The 24,815-nt window shown below is 37.9% G+C and overlaps 2 protein-coding genes across 6 annotated transcripts in view; both read left to right on the top strand.

Moving 5' to 3' along the window:
* LOC103472158 (uncharacterized) overlaps positions 1–6,289 on the top strand; it is an 82,946-nt gene extending 76,657 nt beyond the window's left edge. For 3 of the 5 annotated variants that reach the window (XM_008421585.3, XM_008421584.3, XM_008421586.3), the window contains 2 exons: positions 2,692–2,790; positions 5,202–6,289. In XM_008421585.3, the coding sequence (XP_008419807.1) occupies positions 2,692–2,790; positions 5,202–5,309 (207 nt within the window). In that variant the 3' untranslated portion in view covers positions 5,310–6,289. Of the gene's footprint in view, positions 1–1,185; positions 2,231–2,691; positions 2,791–5,201 lie in introns of those variants that run through there. The other 2 variants (XR_014089681.1, XM_008421587.3) reach the window with 2 other exon arrangements.
* Positions 6,290–6,428: 139 nt separating this feature from the next.
* Positions 6,429–24,815, top strand: part of ilf2 (interleukin enhancer binding factor 2) — a 33,127-nt gene continuing 14,740 nt past the window's right edge. Inside the window, exons 1-11 of the mRNA XM_008421582.3 lie at positions 6,429–8,093; positions 8,580–8,639; positions 10,721–10,763; positions 11,112–11,216; positions 11,306–11,383; positions 11,486–11,588; positions 12,244–12,309; positions 20,630–20,746; positions 21,133–21,211; positions 21,314–21,401; positions 22,506–22,567. Coding sequence (XP_008419804.1) covers positions 8,089–8,093; positions 8,580–8,639; positions 10,721–10,763; positions 11,112–11,216; positions 11,306–11,383; positions 11,486–11,588; positions 12,244–12,309; positions 20,630–20,746; positions 21,133–21,211; positions 21,314–21,401; positions 22,506–22,567 — 806 coding nt within the window. The 5' untranslated portion in view covers positions 6,429–8,088. The remainder of the gene's footprint in view (positions 8,094–8,579; positions 8,640–10,720; positions 10,764–11,111; positions 11,217–11,305; positions 11,384–11,485; positions 11,589–12,243; positions 12,310–20,629; positions 20,747–21,132; positions 21,212–21,313; positions 21,402–22,505; positions 22,568–24,815) is intronic.

The raw sequence follows: 24,815 nt of genomic DNA, 5'->3' as shown, positions 1-24,815 counted from the left end.
TCTGTCTGAGGTCACATTTTGAGCAACCGTGAATTTGAAGGGATCCATTTTGGTGGCCTTGGGATCACGCCTCTGCTTTTGGCAGATGATGTGGCCCTTCTGGCTTCATCAGGTCGTGATCTACAGCTTTACTGGAGCAGTAGGCAGATGAGTGTGAAGCGGCCTGGAGGAGAATCAGTACCTCCAGATCCAAGGCCATGGTCTTGAGCTGAAAAAGGGTTGAGTGCCTTATTTGGGTCAGGGAAGATTGTCCTGACCCAAGTGGAGGAGTTTAAGCATCTTAGGATCTTGTTCATTGTTGGAGTTCATTCATTTCTGTCTCTGTTCACCACCCATGTTCGTTAACCAGTTTCAGGACCCGACCAGAACCACTCATTGTAAATGACCTTGAGAAATAATGAGATTTGGTTATATATAAAAATAAGATTTAATGCTAAAAAATGATCAAATTTCACAAGCCATACATATTATCCAAATGGAACATCATGCTTCTTAGGTTACATTCACTGTCCAGCGCTGGGGCCAAGTGACAAGAAGCCAAGTGAGGCAAAGATTGTAGCAAGTTTAGCTTTTTATTCATCTCTGCAATCTGGACCCTCCCTAAACGGTACTCTAATCAGTTTCAGTCTGTTTACATATGACTCCCAGCAGTCACATATAAACATGGTTATGTATGCTGCAGCGTGTTAAGCAGAAGAAAGAGGCTAAAAGTGATGGAGGAAAATACAGAATCCATAACATTAAGACGTAGAGACAGGAGCTGACGAGGTAGGGGGACACACTGGATTAGCACCAGAAGATTGCATTTTAGGGAAAAATGGAACACGAGATCAATAGGCGGATTGGCACAGCGTCTGCAGTAAAGTGGGCGCTGGACCAGTCTGTCGTGGTGAAGAGACAGCTGGATCAAAAAGGAAAGGTCTCTTCTTTGCCAGTCCCTACCTTCATCTATGGCATAGGTTTAAGGGTCTTGACTGAAATCACAAACACAAACGGCCAAAATATTTTTTTTCCATAAGGTGTCTGGGCTCTCCCTTAGTGATAGGATGAGAAGCTCAGTCATCCAGGAGGGAGAGTAGAGCCGCTGATTTTTCACTTCGAGAGGAGCCAGCTGAGGTGGGTCAGGCATCAGATTAGGATGCCTCCTTAACGCCTCCCTAATGAGGTCTTTTGGGCACATACCAGGAGGAGGCCCACAGGAAGACCCAGGACACGCTGGAGGAACTATGTTTCATGGCTGGCCTGGGAACGCCTTGGGATTCCCCTGGAGGAGCTGGAAGAAGTGGCTGGGAGAGAGAAGTCTGGGCCTCTGCTGACCCCGCAACACGACTGCGGACAAGGGGAAAATGATTGATTGATTTAATGATTGATTGATTGATTGATTGATTGATTGATTGATTTTTCTTCAATAGTTTATGGGTCATAAGACACATGAGTTTATTGGGTCTTAACTCAAAATCAATGTGAAATTATACTACCACCTGGATAGGTGGTGCACACTCCTTTTTATTCCATTTAACCCTTTTTATTCCTCGTCAGTGGGTCACATGAAATTTAAGATTAAATTATATTTTAATTTAATATCTTATATTATATTTTTTAATTTGTAAATTTTAATTATGTAAAAAATTGAAAAAGATCTAAAATGGGGAAAAAATGAGGGTGCCTCATCTCTAATGATTTGTAAAACAATTTCAAAGTGGTTTTGAATCAATAGGACACATGTCTTGGACGCTATTACAAAAACATCTTAAATTTTGACAAGGAAACATGCTAAAAAATACAAAAGGATTAAAATGGATATCAGATTGTTAAAATGGAAAATAAATGTCTGTGCCTCATCTGTGCAGACTAGTATAATTATTTCAAAGTTATTTTGAGTCAATACTTCACATGACCTGGAAGCTATTGAAGAAAATACTATTTATTTAATATTAAAATTATTGAAAATAATGTATATGACTTTAAAATTTAATAGATGTTATTTTGTCTCATGTAAAAGCATGAATTAGCACTGACAATTAGTTAGTCGGTTACAATTCAAGTAATTTATTAACATTTATTTAACAGAATGTTTGGTTCGGTAATTTGTTGACAGTTCCTAAGTGAACCTCCGGGCGCTGCGGCCGGGAGCGGTGGAGAACCGCTGGCCGACATTAGCGTTCATCAATCGGATCAACCTTGAGCTTAATGCCGCTTACTCCGCGGAGCTCGAACTATCTTCACTGCGGTGGGTGACCGTGACGTCATCGACCAAAATTATAGTTGCAACAAACATATATGCAGCGGACGCATTTGCAAAATCTACATGCAACATAGATCACCACATCTACCAAGACACATAGCAACGACATAGGCCAGCGACATCTACACATATGACTTCTACTTATTTTTGACACAAATGGAACCCCATAAGATTGATGATTTCCTAACTAAGCTCCACATTACCGTGATTTCACCAGAACTAAAGAACAGGTTTAAAGGATATTATTTAAATATGAGTGTTAAACTATCTCAGATTTTAGGTTTACTTTTTGAAAAAAAAAAAAAAAAAAGATCATTTTTACTTTGAAAATATTAATAAAATCTTTGAAGAAGATTTAATAAATGTCTGTACTTTTCCTGTATCACATAGAAATATGTGATCTGTAGAAACCTCTGCTTTGCTCTGTGTATTTATCTCACCACTAGGATTCAAGTCACAGACCTGCCTATCCACAGACACGCCCCCCACTTGCTCCTGCAGTTCAGACTGCTCAGGTTCCTCAATCTGCAGTTGAGCCTCCTCAGGTACTTTTTGTCTGTTTTTGGTTCTAATCCTAAATTGCAATTAAATATTTATCCTTCCCTTGTCTAAGCCTATTTATCAATGCAGTCTTGTGGGGTTCTTTTTGGAGAGGTTGCCAATTTATCGCATAGCAACACAGAGACACATACATGTTGAAGCAGCCATTATCAGTAACTGAAAAACTATACCATTTTGAGTAGCAGAGTCCCTGATTCACCAATTCTCTGTTTACTTGGCAATAATACTGAGGTTGAAAATTTTCCAGATGAATATGTAGATTTACTTACTGTTTCTCTATTGCCACACACACACACACGCGCACACACGCACACACACAGAGTATTTTAAGTGAGTGATTCCTCTTGCACTGAGTCAATGACAAATATTTATGTTCAATAAAAGAAAACGTTAAAAAGTGGAGGAAGTTGTGAGCGATTTCAGCAAAAATTTGAACAATTTATTTGCAGTTCTGGAGGAAGAATCTAGATCAAGTGATGAAGAAAAGCGACAATGACGGATCTAGAAAAATAAGAGGCTTGAATTTCCCAGGATGGCAGCATATGCCAGAATTATACGTAAAATAACGTGCTGTTATTTTACACAATGAGAATCTAGTAACATTCTACTCTGCACTGAATTCAGTAACTTCAATGTTCTCTGTTCATGCATGCATTGCACTGACATGGCTTTTATGTCTTGCATGAGAACAAACACTACTGTCTTTCAGTGTTTCCTTTTTTTCCAATTTTGATAGCCCTTGAGTGAAGTTAAAACATTTCTTGGTGCATCAGGGAGGAGCAAACTCTGATGCAGATGCCAGATGAATCTAGCACATCTCGTGATTCCTCATTGCTGGTCCAATCTCTGTCAGAACAGCTGGTTCTCCCTGGTCTCATCCTGTCAGTTTCCATGATGACATCGGCATTCCCCGTCCCTCCTGGCTACTCTTGCTCTGTCCTCCTTCACTTCATGGCCACCATCCTCATTCCTCTCTTCTGGATCCTTGATCACCTGCTCACCTGTCCACCCTTCACAACAGTCTTTTGTTCTCACCCAAGCCTGAAGATATCGTTTGGAGATCTTCGTATTGCTCCCCTGCTCGCAGCCGATCTTAGTCTCAGCAGATAGATGACCCATCCTTCACGGATTTTCCTCACCTTCACCTTCTATTTCCCTTCCGCCCTCATATTGATCTCCTACCCAGTCCCCTCATTAATTACTCACATTTTTCTTCGTCAGTGCAACCGTCTCCAGGATATACCTGATCAGCTGACTGCCTCAACTCAAACCATGTCATGTCATGTCAACTCCAAGAAATATGTACTAAAATGCAATCTTCTGGTGCTAATCCAGTGTGTCCCCCTACCTCGTCAGCTCCTGTCTCTACGTCTTCCTCGCCTGCATTCCAGGAGGCTGTTTTCTGGAGAACTGGATAAATACAGAGGGTACCTCCTCCAATGCAGTTTTTGGCCGATTCCCTCAATCTTTCCGTGATGATTCCAGCTAAATATCTTATATTGGGCTTTTAATAAGAGATAAGGCCCTAAAATGTATTTAGGCAGTCATTAATGAAACTAATCTCTACTATTACTCATTCTATGAGTTTATTGAGACCTTTAAACAGACTTTCGATCTGGGATCCAGTAGTGAGGACATAAGCAAAAGGCTCTGGAATTTAAAGCAGGGCAATCGATCTGTTTCAGAGTTGGTCATTGAATTCTGCACTTTAGCAGCTGAAACGGGGTGGAATAACGTCACACTTAAAGGACACTTGAGGACTGAATTCCACCCTACTTCTTAATGTTGTTATGGCATCAAAAATGACATTGAGTATTTTTCCTAGTATCAGTACTGAGTTGAAAATTTAGTACTGACAACTCCAGCATTTTAACAGTGTACATTTCAGTGTGAAAGTTATTTTTACCTCGAGGAAGTGAGAGGGTTTTTTTAATTATTTAATTATTATTTAATTGCAGAAAAAAATGTCACATACAGTATGTCAGACACAAAATGTCTGCTTGGTCCATTTTGTGATTATATCATCAGTCATCTATGTTATTATATCAACAGTCATCTGTTATTCATCAAATTTTTTTCATACCAAAACAGATTTACATCTATTTTTTTATTCATTTTTTTTTCTTAAAAAGAAATTACAAATTATAGAAAATATATTGTGACGTAATTACTATAATTTGGGATATTTATGGGAAAATAGTAATAGTAATGGAACACAGCAGGAAAGAGGGTTAGAAAACAGTAGTTTCCTGGCTAAAATGGGAGACTTGACAGATATGGATCATCTGAAGTAAGAGTGTTCTTTAAAGACCATATGTCTTGATATGGTCTTCAAAGACCATGGATCCTTTCTGCAAGCTATATTGACCTCTGACTGTTTTCTTTGTGTCTTCAGGTGGCAGTAGTTGTGACAGAACCTGACTCAGAGCAAATAGAAGACATTTCCACACCACCGACTGAACCTCAGGTGGAACCAATTGAAGGCATTGCCATGGAATCCTGAACTGAGCTTTCACTGCTCTCTCTTGTTGTCATGTTGTTCTCAGAAAGAGTAGAAAATTTGATCATCAGTAATGAAAATGTTGTTTTCAGGAACTCCGTATGATTACACATTTGTTGATGGTTGCATTTGAAGATAAATGGAAGCAAATGATTTTAGGTTAAAAAAATAGCCCTAGCAATTTTTGAACCCTTTCCAATCCATTTCCCTATGCTGAATTGCAATACAAGTTTAAAGGAAAATTTTTACTGAAGTTAATTCAGTTAAAGTCAATTAAATAAATTTTATTAAAGACAATTTAACTTGGGAAGCAGTAACTGTTGATTGAACTTAAAGCTGAGACTGTGAGGTAGGTAAATCTTTTTAAGAAGTTCAAGAATCGGGATGTACTATATTCTGTGCATAAATGTGTCCACTCTATAATTCCATCTTCATAATTGGTGTTGTCTGCTAAAATATGTCCGCTTTCCTTGTCCGGTTGGTTGTCCAACTTGCTTTTCACTAGCAGTACTGTTCACTTGGCACAACTTCATCTGTACAGTTTTAACAGATATTGACATACATACATCCACTCATCAGCAAACTTAATCATACCACACACCTTCAATTGGCACACAGCGTTTGATCCCTAATCTATAAGTCTTAGCTGCACTTTAATTATTAGTTAGAAATGTGAGAAATTATGCACAGAAATACTTGTATCCAACTATTTTTTTTTTTTTCAAAGTGTTAACCACTGAGTAATCACGGGTTCCACAAAATGTAAGCGGCCATTATTTTACTTGTAATTATAGAATAAAATTTAATTTAATTCTGCTTAAAATCCAACACAGCTTGCTACTCATATGTGTACTACGCACTGCTGTTTGTAGTGCTGACTGGTTAGTTATTTATGAAAACCACATAATTATCAATTATCTTCATAAGAGTGTATAAACATTGCAATCACAGTGAAAATAAAGTTAATGATTTGAAAACTCAAACCGTATTCATGATTGATTTTTCACTTACCATGAATTTTACTGCTGTGTTGAATAAATAATACTAATAGTATGACAGCAGCTGAAAGGCCTTTATTTTGTCTTTGCAACATCTCCCTTATAAGGAGTTTCCTTTAGATTCAATGGAAACACCTAAAACACAAGGTGAATGTTGTAGAAGATATGTTAAAGGGAACACCAAGTCAGATAAATATTTTAAAGCAATATAAATGGTTAATAAGAAAAGTGAATACTCATCATGTTGAGGTGAAAAATAGCCTACCTATGGCAGGCTATTTTTCATAGCAGCTATATTACAATACCAAACCAATTAGTTGCTTCTGGCAGTGATCAAAAAAAGTCACAGTTAACTTTTCTTAGTTAACTTAACTTCTGAAAACAGAAGTCAAAAGGTGAGTTCTGAAAATTGTAGAGAATGAATTTAAAGCTTACACATGATGCATTGACATAAGCTGAAAGTGATGAGTCTCATAAGTGGTATTTAGGTTGTATGTATTAAAATTCCTACCCCACACTGTAAAGAATTTCATTGTAAAAAACAAGAAATTACTGGCAGCAGGAATGCCAGAGATGTACCATTTTTAACAGGTAATTCACTGTAATGTAATTTAACAGTATTTTACTGTAAATTGAATAACAGTAAATCAATGGCTTGTTGGATAGAGGAAGACAAGGAAAAAACCCTTCTTCTTTAATCCTGAAGTAAGGAGCAAGCAAAAGATAAAATTCACACGCTAGTTATTAATGATATTACCATAAAAATCCTAGAAAAAAGAAACAAGAAATGTTATGGTCATTCGAATAAATCAAACTATTAAAAGGATGATTGTAATTTATTTGTTGAAAACATTAAAAAGTCTGATAAAATAGTGGATGAAACAACTTCTAGCAGACAGAAATTATTTGTCAAGTGCATTTCCAAGTGAACTATCTCAAACTATGAAACAAGGTTTCATTACTCTTATTCCTAAATCAAATCAAATAAAAACTTTTGTTGGAAAACTGGAGACCAATAACACTACTATGTATTGATTACAAAGTATGTGTATGCAAACCGATTCAATATAAAATAATTGAATGTCAGTCAGCTTTTAATAGAGGCAGAGTATTCACAGTCATTTACTTGTTCTTGATATGTTAGATCGAGAATCCATTGATGGTTTAACTTTATTTTTAACATTTTTACAAGATCTTTGATACGGTTGAACACAACATTTTACTTACTTTAAACTTCTAGGGTTTTGCTGGAAATTTTTGGAACATTATAAAAATGTTTTATAACATTAAATAAATTTTCTTGACAAAAATGCATGTTTAGGGGAAATGAAAAAGGAAATATATACATTTCTTGACAACATCAAATGTATAAGGACAAGAAAAAACAAAATGTATATTTATGCTTTTATTTTTTATTACTTCAGTTTTGGTCCTCCATTGTTAAAAAGTAGACATGCAAGACCTTTAGAACAAAGTTTTCAGTTCAGGATATTATTCTTTTTGTCGAAGTACCTTTAAAAGACGAAATGAATGGGAAGAATATCGAATTTAGTCTGTTTTGCAAGTGTGATTAGTATCTAGCGACCTGAACCACACTCAATTCCAGTAGGTGGCGGTAATGGGCGAAAACGTTGCTTTCGCCAACCGCCATTAAACAAAAAGAAGAAATCGGAACTCTTTGTGTGCTGGTAACGCATTGGGTGCTGTGGTAGCTTCAACCATAAAATCGATTTATAGCAGTTCTCTCTTTATTTTTTACAACAATATTCAAAACGTCGTACGCAATGAGGTAATTATGATCAAATTCTGTTTGGTATAGTTCATGCTTTAGGAGCAGTTTGTTTACCGATATAGGTGATTATGCGTTAGTAGCCTAGCTTGGTTTAGCTTGCGCAACTGGAGGCTAATTTGAAGTTAGCGCTGCAATTAATGTATGAATCAGCATTAAGCTAGAATTACTCCAAAGAAAATGATCAGTTCTTCATTGAACCTTGATCCGTTGTTTTATGGTGTGCAGTAGGTTATCAGTAGTTATTGACATCCTTTTAGATTGACGCAGTGCCTAAATACGACCGTTTTTACACGAATTAATGAATTGCCCGTTTTATTTATTTAGACTAAAAGTGAAATTTTAAAATCAAATTTTTTTACCATGTTTAACATAATGACTGGCGTGTTTCTCAAAATGCACTGCCAACGTTTCGTCATAGTAGTCTAACATTAGCTGCATGTATTTAATGTGGATTATCTAACATGTTTGTGTGTCAATATGCAGAGGAGACCGCGGCAGAGGCCGAGGGGGCCGCTTTGGGGGCCGTGGAGGATTGGTTCAGGGGTGAGTGTGTTGTTAAATAAGAAATGTGTACGTTATGATTATACACTGCACAAAAAAATAAAGGGAACACTCAAATAACACATCCTAGGTCTGAATGAATGAAATATTCTCATTGAATACTTTGTTCTGTACAAAGTTGAATGTGCTGACAACAAAATCACACAAAAATCATCAATGGAAATCAAATTTATTAACCAACGGAGGCCTGGATTTGGAGCCACACACAAAATCAAAGTGAAAACACACTACAGGCTGATGCAACTTTAATGTAATGTCCTTAAAACAAGTCAAAATGAGGCTCAGTATTGTGTGTGGCCTCCACGTGCCTGTATGACCTCCCTACAACTCCTGGACATGCTCCTGATGAGGTGGCGGATGGTCACCTCGTCTGGGAAGGATCTCCTCCCAGACCTGGACTAAAGCATCCGCCAATTCCTGGACAGTCTGTGGTGCAACGTGACGTTGGTGGATGGAGCGAGACATGATGTCCCAGATGTGCTCAATCGGATTCAGGTCTGGGGAACGGGCGGGCCAGTCCATAGCTTCAATGCCTTCATCTTGCAGGAGCTGCTGACACACTCCAGCCACATGAGGTCTAGCATTGTCCTGCATTAGGAGGAACCCAGGGCCAACCGCACCAGCATATGGTCTCACAAGGGGTCTGAGGATCTCATCTCGGTACCTAATGGCAGTCAGGCTACCTCTGGTGAGCACATGGAGGGCTGTGCGGCCCTCCAAAGAAATGCCACCCCACACCATTACTGACCCACTGCCAAACCGCTCATGCTGAAGGATGTTGCAGGCAGCAGACCGCTCTCCACGGCGTCTCCAGACTCTGTCACGTCTGTCACATGTGCTCAGTGTGAACCTGCTTTCATCTGTGAAGAGCACAAGGCACCAGTGGCGAATTTGCCAATCCTGGTGTTCTCTGGCAAATGCCAAGCGTCCTGCACGGTGTTGGGCTGTGAGCACAACCCCCATCTGTGGACGTCGGGCCCTCATACCATCCTCATGGAGTCGGTTTCTAACCGTTTGTGCAGACACATGCACATTTGTGGCCTGCTGGAGGTCATTCTGCAGGGCTCTGGCAGTGCTCCTCCTGTTCCTTCTTGCACAAAGGCGGAGGTAGCGGTCCTGCTGCTGGGTTGTTGCCCTCCTACGGCCTCTTCCATGTCTCCTGGTGTACTGGCCTGTCTCCTGGTAGCGCCTCCAGTATCTGGACACTACGCTGACAGACACAGCAAACCTTCTTGCCCAGCTCGCATTGATGTGCCATCCTGGATGAGCTGCACTACCTGAGCCACTTGTGTGGGTTGTAGAGTCCGTCTCATGCTACCACGAGTGTGAAAGCACCACCAACATTCAAAACTGACCAAAACATCAGCCAGACAGCATAGACAGTGAGAAGTGGTCTGTGGTCCCCACCTGCAGAACCTCTCCTTTATTGAGTGTGTCTTGCTAATTGCCAATAATTTCCATCTGTTGTCTATTCCATTTGCACAACAGCAGGGGAAATTGATTGTCAATCAGTGTTGCTTCCTAAGTGGACAGTTTGATTTCACAGAAGTTTGATTTACTTGGAGTTATATTGTGTTCTTTAAGTGTTCCCTTTATTTTTTTTAGCAGTGTATTAGAAATGGTGCACTGATCAGATTCACGGATATTGTGGAACAGGTTGCATCGGAAATTTTACGGGCTAAAGAGTGTAGAAGTTGCAAACTTGATTTAATGATGGGAATAATTGTTTCATTGCAGGGTGATTTGATTGAATGATTTGATGTTTATTGCATTATAAATAACTTGATAAAGAAAAAAAATATCTATCATAAAATCTGTACATGTATTCTTGTTTTCTTATTTAAATTTTTAAATTTTCTTTTTTTATTAATTTGTTGGAAATAAACATATTCATATTCAATCTAGTACCAGAAGGTCCACTACTAGCTGCCACTGCCACAATTTGAGTTTGACCAAAGACCAAAGAGACGTCTTTGTTCTTTGGAATAATTGCTCTGATGTTTACTTCTACAGCAAATGTAGAACCGCTAATGTTTTCTCACTTTCTTTTTTTTACTATTTAGATATCGCCCATTTGTCCCACACATCCCATTTGATTTTTATGTGGTAAGTGATGGAAATGCGATATGGTATTACAGTAGGTCATTACTGTAATACCATATGGTATCACTGTAACAGTGATAGTAATATCACTATTACACTATTACAGTAAAATTAATCACTGTAATAGTGATAATGAACATTATGTGTAGATTGCAAAGCTAGTTTTTTAGATGTGAATGGGTTCTAAGGTCTTAATGACCTACTGTAAATACCATATTGCATAGTGCTACACAATGATCACCATTAATCACACAATGACTGTCTTTTCCAACAATTACAATAAGCTGTTGGTGAAGTAGAATCATTGATGATCACCCATGAGTACTGAAGCAGGTTTCTGTTTGGCACCAGTGTGAGATGGCATTCCCCAGAGTAAAGCCTATGCCTGACGAAACTGCTTTCAGCGAATGTCTCCTGAAGAGAAACCAGGACCTGAGCCCCACACCTGCAGAGCAGGTCTGCCCCTGTCAACGTACTATCAAATTTATTAATCAGACATGATGCTCTCTGATAATCTGACCGCCTTCCTTTTCTGTATCTCTTAGTCCTCCATCTTATCTTTAGTCACAAAGATCAATAATGTCATTGACAACCTGATTGTAGCACCTGGGAACTTTGAAGTAGTAAGTAACATGTCTTACCTGTAGACCGGTTATTTTTTTTCAAAAAGTAAGCATACTTTTATGACAAACAAAAAAATAAAATCTCTGTGCAACACTTGATAGCAAATTGAAGAGGTCCGTCAGGTTGGCTCATACAAGAAGGGCACTATGACGACGGGACATAATGTTGCTGACTTGGTTGTCATCCTAAAGATCCTCCCAACACGTGAGTAAAGGTTACAGTGAATTAACATAAGCTGTCTTTATTGCTTATTCAGTATGTATCACTTCTCCAGTGTTACCTTTGAGTCATTAAGGCTTCAAGTTTCTTATGTATTCTGCAGTTTGATTATCACTATGTATTTTCCAAGTCTGAATGTCTTTGGGAAAATATTTGTATTTCCATACTATATTCCTTATCACGTTGTCTAAATGTTATATTTTTCCATCAGTTATTTCTCTGTTAATGAATAAGCACTGGAAAAGTATGGAATTTGACAAGAAAAATGTGTATGAACCCTGAGGCAATGGCTTTAAGCTTACTGATGATCTAATATTGTACAGGTTTCAGCCACTGATGTGTGTAGAGAAAAAGCAATGAGAGATCAGTTCATATGGAAGTTTGTCTCAAAAAGATTCACAAATGTGTATGAAACAATGCATAACTGCGTACCTAAACATTCACATGTATAAACAGTTTCACGTTTTACACTTAAAAATGTTGTGGTATGCTTTGTGAATTTTCTTTGAGTAATTTAGCTCCATTAGTTCAGTTTAAAAATGTCCTAATACAAACTTTTAATCAACGCTATAAGGTAATCAAGAGTTTTTATGGAAAGCCATAGGTAATTTAGTAATATATGTGTATTAATCTTAAACAGTGGAGGCAGTAGCTGCTCTTGGAAACAAAGTTGTGGAGACCCTTCGCACCCAGGACCCAACAGAAGGTAAAGTCAGTGGAGAATACTGAGAGAGTTTTATCAATCATTGGCATTTGCTACAGTCATTTCCTAGGCTTTTTCATAAAGTTGTGGGTTTAATACATTTTAAAGCCACTGGTTAATACACATTGTGATATTCAAAGTTACTTATCACCTAAAACCTCCAACCTTGTAATGTAATGTTAAACCATGATTCAGACTTCTTCAAAAACAGGAAGATAAAAAAATAAACCTTACATCCATCAGCTATGTTCCCAGTTTTGTCCAACTGTTGCAATACACTTTAACCAGCATGGCTTAAAAACAAAGTTCATTATGTGAAAGTAGATTACACCTGTGAATACAATGGCAAAAAACAATAAATCCAGTAACCAGTAATTTCAGAAAAAATATGACATTCATGTTACCAAAAATCACTCACACAGTCTTTCCTTCTTTCTTTTATTTGGATTCCTATTAGCTGTATCTACTCTTCCTGGGGTCCTGACATCCATCATAAACAACAAAAATACATACCACACAGAGATCACACAATAAATCTAAAATTAACTACAAGATAAACACAAGTAAATAAAAAGAGGCCATAGATCAAAAATGAATTTTACTATAATGGAAAACATTCTACGAAGGGACATTCACTTCAATTTGTCAAACACAAAGTCATTTTGTTTTATAACACATTAGGTTTTAATCAATATAGCACTATATAATGTCACCAAGAATTAGGGCTGGTGTAAGCGAATATTTTAGTAATAGAGTCTTCTATCGATTGTTATTACGATTAATTGAGTAATCAGATAAAAAAAAGATAATGTCAAACATTGGTAAATCTAACAACAGCAGTATTACTATCGCATATCAACATCAGCTCAATTTTTCACAGTTGAACTTCCCTAACAACTTTTCTGTAGTTTAGAAGATTAATTCGTAACAATAATCGCTCACTTTCTAAGTTAAGCTGAAGAAAAGTTATACAAAAATCTGAAATTATGCTAAATTTAATAATAAAGAGGCAGGCTCACAAATACTAAAAAATGTCTATACTCCAGCTTTTCGTTTATGTATTTATCTTCAGTCAATTTAATAGACGAACTCTCACCTTGCCGTCGCTAACATAAACACATAGCTTTTGTGTTTATGTTAGCGACGGGATTTGACACCTTTGTTCGTTACACACAGAAACACATCTGTCGTGTGCCGCCACGACATGCTCCGCCACCCATTTGTTGAGACCGAGATAATATGAAATACATTTTCCGGTTTGTCCGTAAAGCTACACTTACGTTAATTATCTAATGCGCAGCCGCCTGCAGTGTTCAGTCTATCCGTTCACCTATATAAATACTCCTGCAGTGCTCTTTCCCACCGTTCGCTCTGAACCGCCACCAGGCAGCAGCAGCTCCGGGAGGAGAAAAGATTACATAAAGTGATCAATGATTTAAAAAAAAAAAATCCATCAAAACAGGATGAGAACGCACAATTGAGCTGAGTTGTGAAACTTGTGTTTTGGGAGCAGCCGTTTAAACCACAATGTTTAAACATTAGTTAGAGCAATAACCGTTTATAAGCATCTGATTTTGGTTGCATAAACCTGCATCACTGTCCTGCTTGGAAATGAATTGTCAACATTTAAAACAATATTAGTAATTTAAGATTATATTAAATACAGTTAGAGATTTATTAGAAAGAGAGAAAAGCTGTTTTGCAAAGCAGAATAATTAGACTTATTGAATGAACAGTAACAAAGTTCACAACTGGATCTGGTTGGTCATTAATTCTTTATAAATGTGTAGACCAAGCTGGCTCCTTGCTCATGATTTCAAGTACTCTGTTTGGTTCTTGATGCTCAGCCATGAACAGCCGCCCAACAATGTTCTGAGTTTTCAAACTTGTTTTAAGATTATCTGACAAACCATTTTAGAAAACTGATTCAAATTTAAACGAGTCGAGATCTCTCTCCTCCAGTGTAATTCTGCAAAATAGTCCTGATTATTTAAACTCTTTGGTTAACAATAACCGCCTCAATTTAGGTCTCTTTTTCTTTGCAATTTAGCCCTCAGCAAGTGGAGATTTGTTTTAACACCTCTACCTTAACACTCATGTTAATTCTTGTTGGATTACTTAATTTCTACTGATGCCAGCATTGGGCTGCTCACCTGAAACGGACTGAACACTCCAGTTTTTGAGTTTAGGACCTTTAGGGAAAAGTAAGGTTCCTGTGAATTGTATGTTTATAGGTAAATACTTGTCTGGAAATATATGCAGGGCTTAAAGAGCTCCGGCCGGGGGCCGGATTTCCGGCTTTTGACAAAACGGTCCGCCTCAACCAAACTGTAGATAAATAGACAAAGATGTCTGCCAATCAGAGTTCTAGCTCCCGTGTTCTTGACCAATGACAGTAAAACGGTTTGTAGAAAAGAAACGCGTGCGTTCGGTTCGGCGATTAAATCAAATGCCATATGAAAGAAGATGGAGTTTGTCTCACCCGGTAAAGAAACACGTTTACTTGAGAAAGGAATTAAAAACAAGTGATGCTGGGCTTGGCTAGAGGAAAGGGGACAGGAAGTTGGCGGAAATTTTTCCAAAAGGGGGCGCTGGGATTCCTTTGGGGGGCGTTTGGTCGAAGGTAAACTTTACACCTTACAATCACAACAATACCAGTTTAGACTTTGAGCAACTTGCTAAAACTGTATTTCGTAACATTAAATCATGCCTGGCTGCAACTGTATCGATGGCAGCTCTTCTTCTATTCAGCGTTTGTTGCTCTTGGTGCAGCTTCGCTCCTGCTAGTAGTAGCTTGACCGCATCAGGTCAGCGTTACACTGGCTGATGACGTTGCTGAGATTCACTTTGTCTGGTGTTTGATTTTCTAATATTTTATGTTTTATTGAGGATTTTTGTTAAAGCAGCAACTTATATTAAAAAGTGTTTTATTTCCGTCTGGATGCTGTCCACTTCCATGGAAGGACAACAGAAAATCGCTCTTATATACATGTAATTGCTGAAATCACGATACCCTGACTTTGTATCCCTCTGAAAAATGACCCCATTTAAGTAAAGAAATCCCTCCATGGGTGATACCTCGATAGAGAGCCTTCATTTTATAGCGTTAACACCGGTGCAGTGAGTGGTCCGGTATGAAACGGGTGTAATGGAACAACGGTACCACAACATTTTTAAATTTCAATAATTAAAATACCGAAATTGTTTCTGTTGTTTTAAAAGGTTTATGTCAGTCTGCCTTTTCCCCATCGATACGTTTCCCGACCGCCCTAAATCTTAGGGGGTAAAAAAAAAAACGACACGCACATTGCGCAAAACTCTGGAGAGTAGGAGAAGCGGGACATAAAACGGAGCGACGAACTAGATGTGAATTATGGCATAAAAACAGAGAATCCGACGCCGAACAGTGAAAAATCAACACATGATGTGAAACATATGATGATTAGGTGGCGCAGCAGGTGATGAGTGAAGATTACTGATGGTCAATAAACGATAAAATAAATCTAGCAACAGGAAAGAAACTAAAGTGGACATAGCAATAAACCAAGAGAGGATAATACTAATCAAAGGAAACTAAATGGAAATGAATGAAGAACAAAATGCAAGAATAAACTAAGAAACTAAAGTAAGTACAGAGGAATAAACTCGTATGGCAAGACCTTTCGAGCAATAATTAATACAGAGAACTGTATGGCAAGAATAACCAGACACTGTTTCCAGATAAAAGGTAAAATAATATTGTTGAAATGTTATGGGTTTGTTGAGACTATATCTAGTACTGAGAATAAATATATCTTACAGACCATAACAGTAAAGAACTGATCACTTATTTATGTTTTTAATTAGATTTGATATTTTTATTTCTTCAATATTATTTTTCATGTCAGTGTAAATGTCATGATGGTGTTCTGTGACTCCATGACACTTTCACTTTGACTCATTAGGATTTGATTAAGAACCAGATTTGTTCTTTGTAATTTCTGTCCAGAAACTATTAATCTATAAGTCAATAGACAGGTTGATATAAAGATATAATCCATGTTTCTGTCTCATATTTGTATGGCATTAAAAGGACCTGGAACTTTTGTTTTTCCACTGAAAGCTCTGGTTTGCGCAGTAAATGACATCTGGGTGAAATTTTATGGTTGATACTCAGATGTCCCATTCTCCTGAAGGCAGCACAGAGCTACGCCATCAGAAACTCACAGAAACACTGAAGAGAAGAAGAGCTATGATTAATGTAGTTACAGTTCTATCCATATTTTGATGTTGCAGAGCTCAGTCATTATAGATCAAATAGATCAAAACCCTTTGGAGTCTTGGGTCTAAATGGCCGTTTTGGTCTAATTTTGAATTTACCCTTATATTTTCATCATAAAAACTATTTACCTTACCTTGTTTGGTATCAATATTTTCAGCACATCCTAAACTTTATGATTTTACAGTGTGTTTCATTTTGATAAAATGCATTTTAACATTGGAGCAAAAAAACACACACAAACAAAATCCGAGTAGAAAAAAATATTGATATTTTTCTATGAAATTCACAAAAATGTTGAACAAACCATTTTTAAAGCCTAAAATGAAATTTTCTTGGGTAAATTTTAAAAACTTTTGTACAAACTTGGTAAAAAACAAATTAGTAATCATATTTTACACCATATTGTGGGTAATTTCCCAGGTGTTTTTTTTTTTTACAACTATTTACAAAATGTGTCCATATGTCCATCACAAATTCTCTCCAACATCACAATGTCTCACCCCCCCCCCTCCACACACACACTTTCAACTATTTACAATATTTACAAAATGGGTGTCACAAGAGGTCTGCATACAAATTACTTGTGCCATTTTGCAAAACAGTTTCTGTCAATCAGAAGGCACAGTGGCTTATCACAGCCCTCACATTTCCATGGAGTGTCCTTCCTGACATTGTCTACCTGGAGGCATTGTCTGCACTGCAGTCTGCTATTTCTGGCATTTTGCCGAGCACAGGAATGTGTTCAGCTGCCCTGTTCTTTGGAACATCTGCCATGTCCACACTACAAAGCTGACTGGTCATCTCCACATTGAAGTCTTTGTGTGTCCTGGGTTTCACTCCTTTGACTTTGCACAACTCTCGGTGTAGGATGCAGGCATTTGCTGTGGCAATGTCAACCAAATGCATAAGCACAGTCTTGTACCAGCGATGAGTTTTCCGTTGTGCAGAGTAGCATTGGATGAGTTGATCCGACAGGTCAACCCCACCCATGTATTTATTGTACGCCATGACTGGTGTAGGACATGGAATGTCTTTCACAATCCAGCGTATCTCTTTGTTCTTCACCCTCCTTTGCACTGTCTCACCTGAAAACGCAGGATGGATAGTTGAGCAGACAGACACCTCCCGTGTGTCCATCCACTTAACAAAGACCAGTGGGCCCTCTCTGATCCATCTCACTGATCCTCTTCCACTTTTTTTAGTGAGAGCATTTGGCCTCCCTTTAGGGCATCCCTTCCTGGATTCCCTATAAGTGCCACAAACTCCAAACTTTTTGTTGGCTAGGTCCTTGAACAGTGTGGGACTGGTATAAAAATTGTCCATGTAAATATGGTAGCCAGTGCCAAGATAAGATGGCTGAATAAGGTTCATTACCACGTCATAAGACAGCCCATGCTCACTTGCAGTGTGAGTTTTGCCAGTGTACAAGCTAAAACTCACAGTGTAGCCACTGCTCGACTCGGCCAACACAAACAACTTTATTCCCCATTTAGTTGGCTTATCTTTCATATACTGTGTCATGCCAGTTTTTGCCTTTGTTGGCACCATCCTTTCGTCGACTGCCAGCTCCCTCTTTGGTTGGTAGTAAGCCTGGCAGGCATTGAGGATTTCATCATAAACAGGCCGCAGTCTCGATAATTTGTCGTAGCCTGGTGTTCCCTTCTTTTTGTCATTTTTGACATCCTCCTCAGGATCACTTGGGTGTAAGTTCCACATAATGGTCCTAAACCTGTCCCTTGTCATGACCTTGGCTGGAGTTGGAACAGACAAAAAATTATTTTGTCTCCAGTAGTCCTGGACACTTGGTAGTTGCACCATGGACATGTAGATCAAGAGACCAAAGAACTTATACAGCTCCTCTTATACAGCTCCATTTGTTTGATTTTTTGCAGCATATTTGTTTGTGTTGTCACAGATGGTCTTGACTGTATCAGCTGCAAAAAACAAAAACAGCACACTTGGACTGTGGCTGGACATCAGATCCATCTGTGGTCCTGGTGTTCTCCTAGGTTGAAAGCGGCTGACAACAGGGGCTGCATCTGCTTCCTCTTCAGTGTTCCACTGCCCAGCCTGGGTTTCTGGTGCTGCCTCAGTCAGAGGAGATCTGGATCTTGCCCGAGTTCGCTGGGCTCTCCGTGGCGCTGTCTGTTGTGTGGGCCTCAACTGGACAGTGCACGTGGGAGTTTCCTCCTCCTCCTCTTCACCAAACAGAATGGAGGGATCACCAACCTAGAGATGGAAATTAGCATGTAATCTGGTTCAGTGTGCATCTACTCCGATTATAATAATTTACTGTACATATCCCATGCCAAATAAACTAATAATAATAATAATAATAATAAAAAAACCTCATCGTCAAGCTCAAACTCAGAGTCCGAATCATCTGGCAGCGCGCTTTCGTCCTCTTCGCACTCATACAAGTACCTCAGAGCTTGCTCTGCAGTCATGTACTGACGGCTCATTCTGACAAACACACTAAAAACCGTCTACAAACACTGCACACACACACACTAACTAACTAACTAACTAACTAACTAACTAACTAACTAACTAACTAACTAACTAACTAACACACGTATGGTCAAAAAAATCTAATCGAAAACACTACTTGCAAAAAATATATTACAAAACACTACTAGCAAAAATGTCAACAGCGCGTTCTCCACCATCACAAAACTCTCTCCCCGCGCTGCTGTTCCGATCTCAAATCAAAATGGCTGAAAATGCTTTCTGATTGGTTGCTTCAGAAATGTGGTGAGTTTGTAGAAAATCAAAAAAATGGCTTTCATGTTGCATTCGTTCACTTTTTGGTCATAAAACATCCACTGATTGCACTCCACATGCGTAAAATGCGCACTACGCTATGGCGAAAATGATCGATCATATTCCTGGTTTTATTTGGAAGTAAATATAAAACAAATCAATATAAAAACACTACTTTTATAAAGTTAGAAGTTTCTGCTGTCCAACAGAATTTAAATGCACACTTCTTATGCCGTCTTTTTTATATACGGAAGCCTTTTAAATGCATGACGTCATATTCGCTGCGTGGCGGGCGACGACTGCATAGGGTTATAAAACTGGTATGTTTTACATCTTTTATCTGCTCATTTTGTGGAATATTTAACAACTAGAAAATGGCAAAGAACAAGAATATTTTTTCCACTCTGTTTGGCTGCTGTTGGCCTACAAATTTTAAGTTGAATGTTCATTAAATTTTTCATAAACACCTGTGAAAATAATTTCTATTCACATGGCTTTTTTGTTCTCTGGGAAATTATCTTGATGATAAATACAGAAACGAGCATAAAAATCAAAACATCTACAATAGTGATGGTAATATTAATAAAAAAAATAATAGTCAGTGCAAAGTAGCCTACAAATTCTTTGGTGGGGCAGTGAGGGACCTGGATAAAGGCTGTGGGGGGTCCTGGCCCGAAAAAGGTTGAGAAACGCTGATTTAGTTGGTAATGTTTCATGTTCTAAATTACTTGCAAAAACATTGACTGAAAGGACTCTGATTTAATGTTGAGGGATTGTTGCCTGTAAGTCAAACCTTTAGGGCACAGACATTTTACATTTTGTTTCGAGTTGAAATGTACTGAAGTCTTATTTAAATTTGAGTGTTTAGCTTGTTAATTGTATTGTTAGAAGCAATTGTTTGCACTATTCAAAGACATTTTTTATTTATCTGTGGCAATAGCAACATTATAGTTAATTTCTATCATATCACTGTAAGTTTCAGGCTCAGGATATTTTTTTATTTTAAGCCCTGTGTATGTCAATGTTAAATGTGAATGATTTTTTTCTAAATATGGAAAATATCATCCAGTTCTACTTCAAATGGGTTGAGAACTATAACTAAAGATATTTGCTATTACAGGGAAATTGCAAATGGAATGTAGGTACTTCTACTGTTTTGTACAATATTGAATCTAGGTGGTATTTCTAATATTTTCCACATCACAAATTTTTTTATTATAGATTTTTATCCAGGATTAAGTTTAAATTAACTGTGAAATTGTTTCGTACTCTAAATGTTTTGTGTGTGTCTATTTTAAGTGCTGTCCATGCTGACCAATGAGACGGGCTTCGAGATTAGTTCAGCTGATGCTACTGTTAAGATTCTCATCACCACCGTACCACCGAATCTCCGCAAGCTTGACCCAGAACTGCACTGTATGACCATTCACTTCATGCATCATGTGCATGTCCGACTCATGTCTGAATAATTGACGCATTGTCTGTTCTATTAAAAAAATGTAGAATTTTTTTAAAATATAATTTTCTTGAGGAAAGTTGGTGACATCTGTATGTTTCTATAAATTTGAAGAAAAAAAAATAGCACATGGCATTTTTACACAGTACGGCCTGTTCAATGTTTTGGTTAAACATAAAAAATATTTGTAACCATATATTTCTATTTTAAATTTATGATGACATACACAATGTTCCGACAGACTTAGAAGACAGAAGTGTCATGAATCTCAGGATAATTTAAAATGTTGGATGTTGAAGTAGGTTGGATGTACTCTTCAATAAAAATCTAGTTTTCTATGTGTTAGTGGACATCAAGGTGCTACAGAGTGCCCTTGCTGCAATCCGCCACGCTCGCTGGTTTGAAGAGAATGCTTCTCAGTCAACGTAAGAACATTTGTGAACACACATCACCACTTTTTTTTCTGTTCTGGCTCCTGCATTACAATTGTAATCACCTGAACTTTCCTATTTGTTTCTAATGTTTAGAGTCAAGGTATTGATCCGCCTCCTGAAAGATCTACGGGCTCGTTTCCCTGGTTTTGAGCCTCTGACTCCATGGATCCTGGACCTACTCGTAAGTTCCATTCATCTGACGTTTTATAAACTATGTTGTTCTAAACATGTTGATTAGTAAAGTGTTTCCTGAAATGTTGACATGTGAAAACACGGGACTCTTTGCTGACTTAAGCTATTGTGCTTAAGTCTGATACAAGTGATGGAGGAGGATATTGCTTATAGCAGATCTAGCTGTTATTCAATCTGTGCAGTACAAATGCATAAGCATGTTGTTGTTAAAACTCTGTTGGGCTTTCATTTGACTTGTCTGTGTTTGTTTCTACTTAGTTGGGTATATTGAGAATCTTTTCAGTTACCCAAGGTTGATGTCAACTGTAAAGCAAACATCTGTCCGTTAGTTAGCAAACGCCTGTTTGAGGTTGTGGTTATTTTTATAGAAAGACGCACTCCTCTTCCTTCACATTAAAAAAAACTTTAAAAAGAACGATATCACCAACTCTTGAAGTTGCAGTGTGCAAGTTTTATAATAAATATTTTTCACATGCATTTTTTAAACTATCACTATGTTGTGACAATATAGTACAAGACAAATAATCTTTGAAAAAAATAAGCTCCTTTGCCTTCTCCCATTTTTCCCAGTGCCAACAACAGAAATACACAACTTAGTCAGAAACAACCAATCATAGCCAGGAGAAGAGTTTTAGACACTTTTCCTGGGTAGAAGGGTAGCCTCCAGTGCACCTCAGAATAAGGATCTTTTGCAAGATTGTATATGCGCTGCACACAGATTCCATTTCCTCTCTGCAATGCTACAGCTTCTCCCTGTCAGCAGAGCCTTTTGGAAATGCTCAGTCTAGTCAGCATGGTCACTGGTGACAGCAGATAAGCAGTTTGCACAAGAGAATTGTAAAAACACATCTTGCAAAGCTGGTCCAATGACCAGCTTTGCAAGATGTGTTTTTACAATTCTGGAACAATTTCCATGCATTTGTGAAACAGGATTCATTCTTTGACAGGAAACCAGTATGTGGAGCAATGTGGGATATATAACTGAAATGGTTAGGGTATAGGCACACTGAACAGCGCTTACATGAGATTGATCGACAACACAAAGACCCTCCTCTGTATTTATGTTGGCAATGTTATGTTGATTGTGTTCCAGGGTCATTCTGCTGTGATGAACAACCCATCCAGGCAACCCCTGTCTCTGAATGTAGCCTACAGGTCTGTTCTTAATTTAAGGGGTTCTTACACCTCCCACCACTTTTTAAGCATTTTCAAATAATATTTAAAACATGTCCAGGTAGTAATGGCAACAGCAAATTGTGCATATAAATGTCAAATTCCATGGGGAGGGGACATTATGCAAGTTATCACCATTGGGTCCTATGCTTCCACCATGTGTCCCTTTAAATCAGGAGTGCTCGGTACGTCGATTGCAGGAAGATTTTGAGGCAATCTCGGCAGTAGGTGACAAACAACTCAGCCAGGATGCTGAGACCATCATTTCATCTTCTAACGCCCTTATCAAAAATATTCACTAAGATCCAAGCATTTGTAACTTTATTAAAGAATAAAAAAAATCAACAAAACATGTTTAAATTAATGACCCAACAAAAATAATAATCTCAGTAATTATTGTTTCAACAAGGTGGAGTGCAATTCTGTGCGTTTTGGTTCCATTACCAAAATAATAATTTAAAAAAAGGCAACTCAAAGACCGACTGCGACTAGCAAAGCAGGAGCTTAAAAATTGCTAATCAATTAGCTAATGAGTGGTTTTTACTTGAACACCTATTCGAGTTATTTTACCTTTGTTTACCTTTCCTGTGGCGCATTACAGCCATTGTCATTTCTGAACGTTCAATAAACGACAAACTTGGACTAAGCACCTTGTTGGAGCCTAATAAGAATTAGATACATTTATTTTTTGCTAAATTAATTTCCACAGATTTAAAGCCATGTGAATGGTAGATCTATTTATTTATTTATTTATTTATTTATTTATTTATTTATTTATTTATTTGTTTTGCTTAGATCCTCCTCCTCGTCAGTAAGCCTCCTGCAGTGATTAACAGGCAGAAGCAGCTGTTGGGGCTGATTTGATTGTTTGGTGAAGGAGTGAGGAGTGAAATGGTTTTTGCACCGCAAATTAACGTTTTATTTGAAGTCAACTCTGAGATTATTTTTTGTTATTTTTATAAGTAAAAGAAACTCCTTTGAAACAGGAAAAGTCTCCGCGAGTGCTTTTTATTATTTTGAGAGAGTCGAAAACCTCCTCCTGAGGGACTACACTGGCATTTTTGTTTTCTGGACCTTTTGTGATACAAGAGTGACCATAACACACCTTGTTCCCTTGCAAGTATGTGTCATTTACAACAAACATCAAAAACGGTAAATATGTTTCATTAAGTATTTAACAAACAAATGGCTTCTACTGCGATAATTATGTGAAATTAAATTGGCTAATATTTAAAAAAAAAATAGTTTTGTGCTCTCTGGCATCTTGCTTTGAGCTCAGAGTCTGAGAGAGTCTGAGTGGAATAGCATGAAACATGCTATTTATTGTTGTCTCTTACTTAGTTTAAATATTGATGTTGAGATTTTCTCCAAAATGACAACCTTTTTCAATCTTTATAGCACCTATTGGAGGAAAAACATCCCAACTTCAGAAGATGTGCTTTTATCTTAACAGTACTCTTTGGTTCCTCCTGTCACTATGAAATTTCTCATATTGAAGTCATCAAACCAAAGTTCAGATCTGCCATAACTGACTGATACCTGGTGCCCTCAGGTTTGCAACCATCGCCTGACTATGAGAAACCAGTAACCTCCTCCTCCTTCACTGAAGAAGAAACTGCATTAAAGCTACACTTACGTTAAGCATCAACTACAGAGCAGTAGCCCGCTGTGTTTAGTTTATCCGCTCACCTGTGCTATTTATATAGCACAGTCTTCTCCACTGGGAGGAGAAAGGCTTCCATACACCATGCATCGCATTAGTCAATTTAAGGATGCTTATTAATCCCCCCAAAAACGATAAAAACCCAGACATTATCATAACTCAATGAAATACCCCCGGACCGAACTTAAAAATTGAACTTTATGCTACTAGCACTTAGCTTTCGTCAACAACTCATAGGCAGTAGTGAGAGTGTTACGCAAAAGAAATAATCACCGGACCGAAACACGGTGTGCTAAATAATAAAACAATTTAACAAAACTTTCCTCGATGATGGAAGAAAATTGCTGCAGCTTTTATTACGTTAAGCATCAACTACAGAGCAGTAGCCCTTCCGTACATCATGCATCATGCATCGCATTAGTCAATTTAAGGATGCTTATTAATCCCCCCAAAAACGATAAAAACCCAGACATTATCATAACTCAATGAAATACCCCCGGACCGAACTTAAAAATTGAACTTTATGCTACTAGCACTTAGCTTTCGTCAACAACTCATAGGCAGTAG

The sequence above is a fragment of the Poecilia reticulata genome, chromosome 11 (genome assembly GCF_904066995.2).
Source record: "Poecilia reticulata chromosome 11, P_reticulata-male-v2, whole genome shotgun sequence".
NCBI classification, from domain to species: domain Eukaryota; kingdom Metazoa; phylum Chordata; class Actinopteri; order Cyprinodontiformes; family Poeciliidae; genus Poecilia; species Poecilia reticulata.
This window is presented reverse-complemented; position numbering and strand designations above follow the sequence as displayed.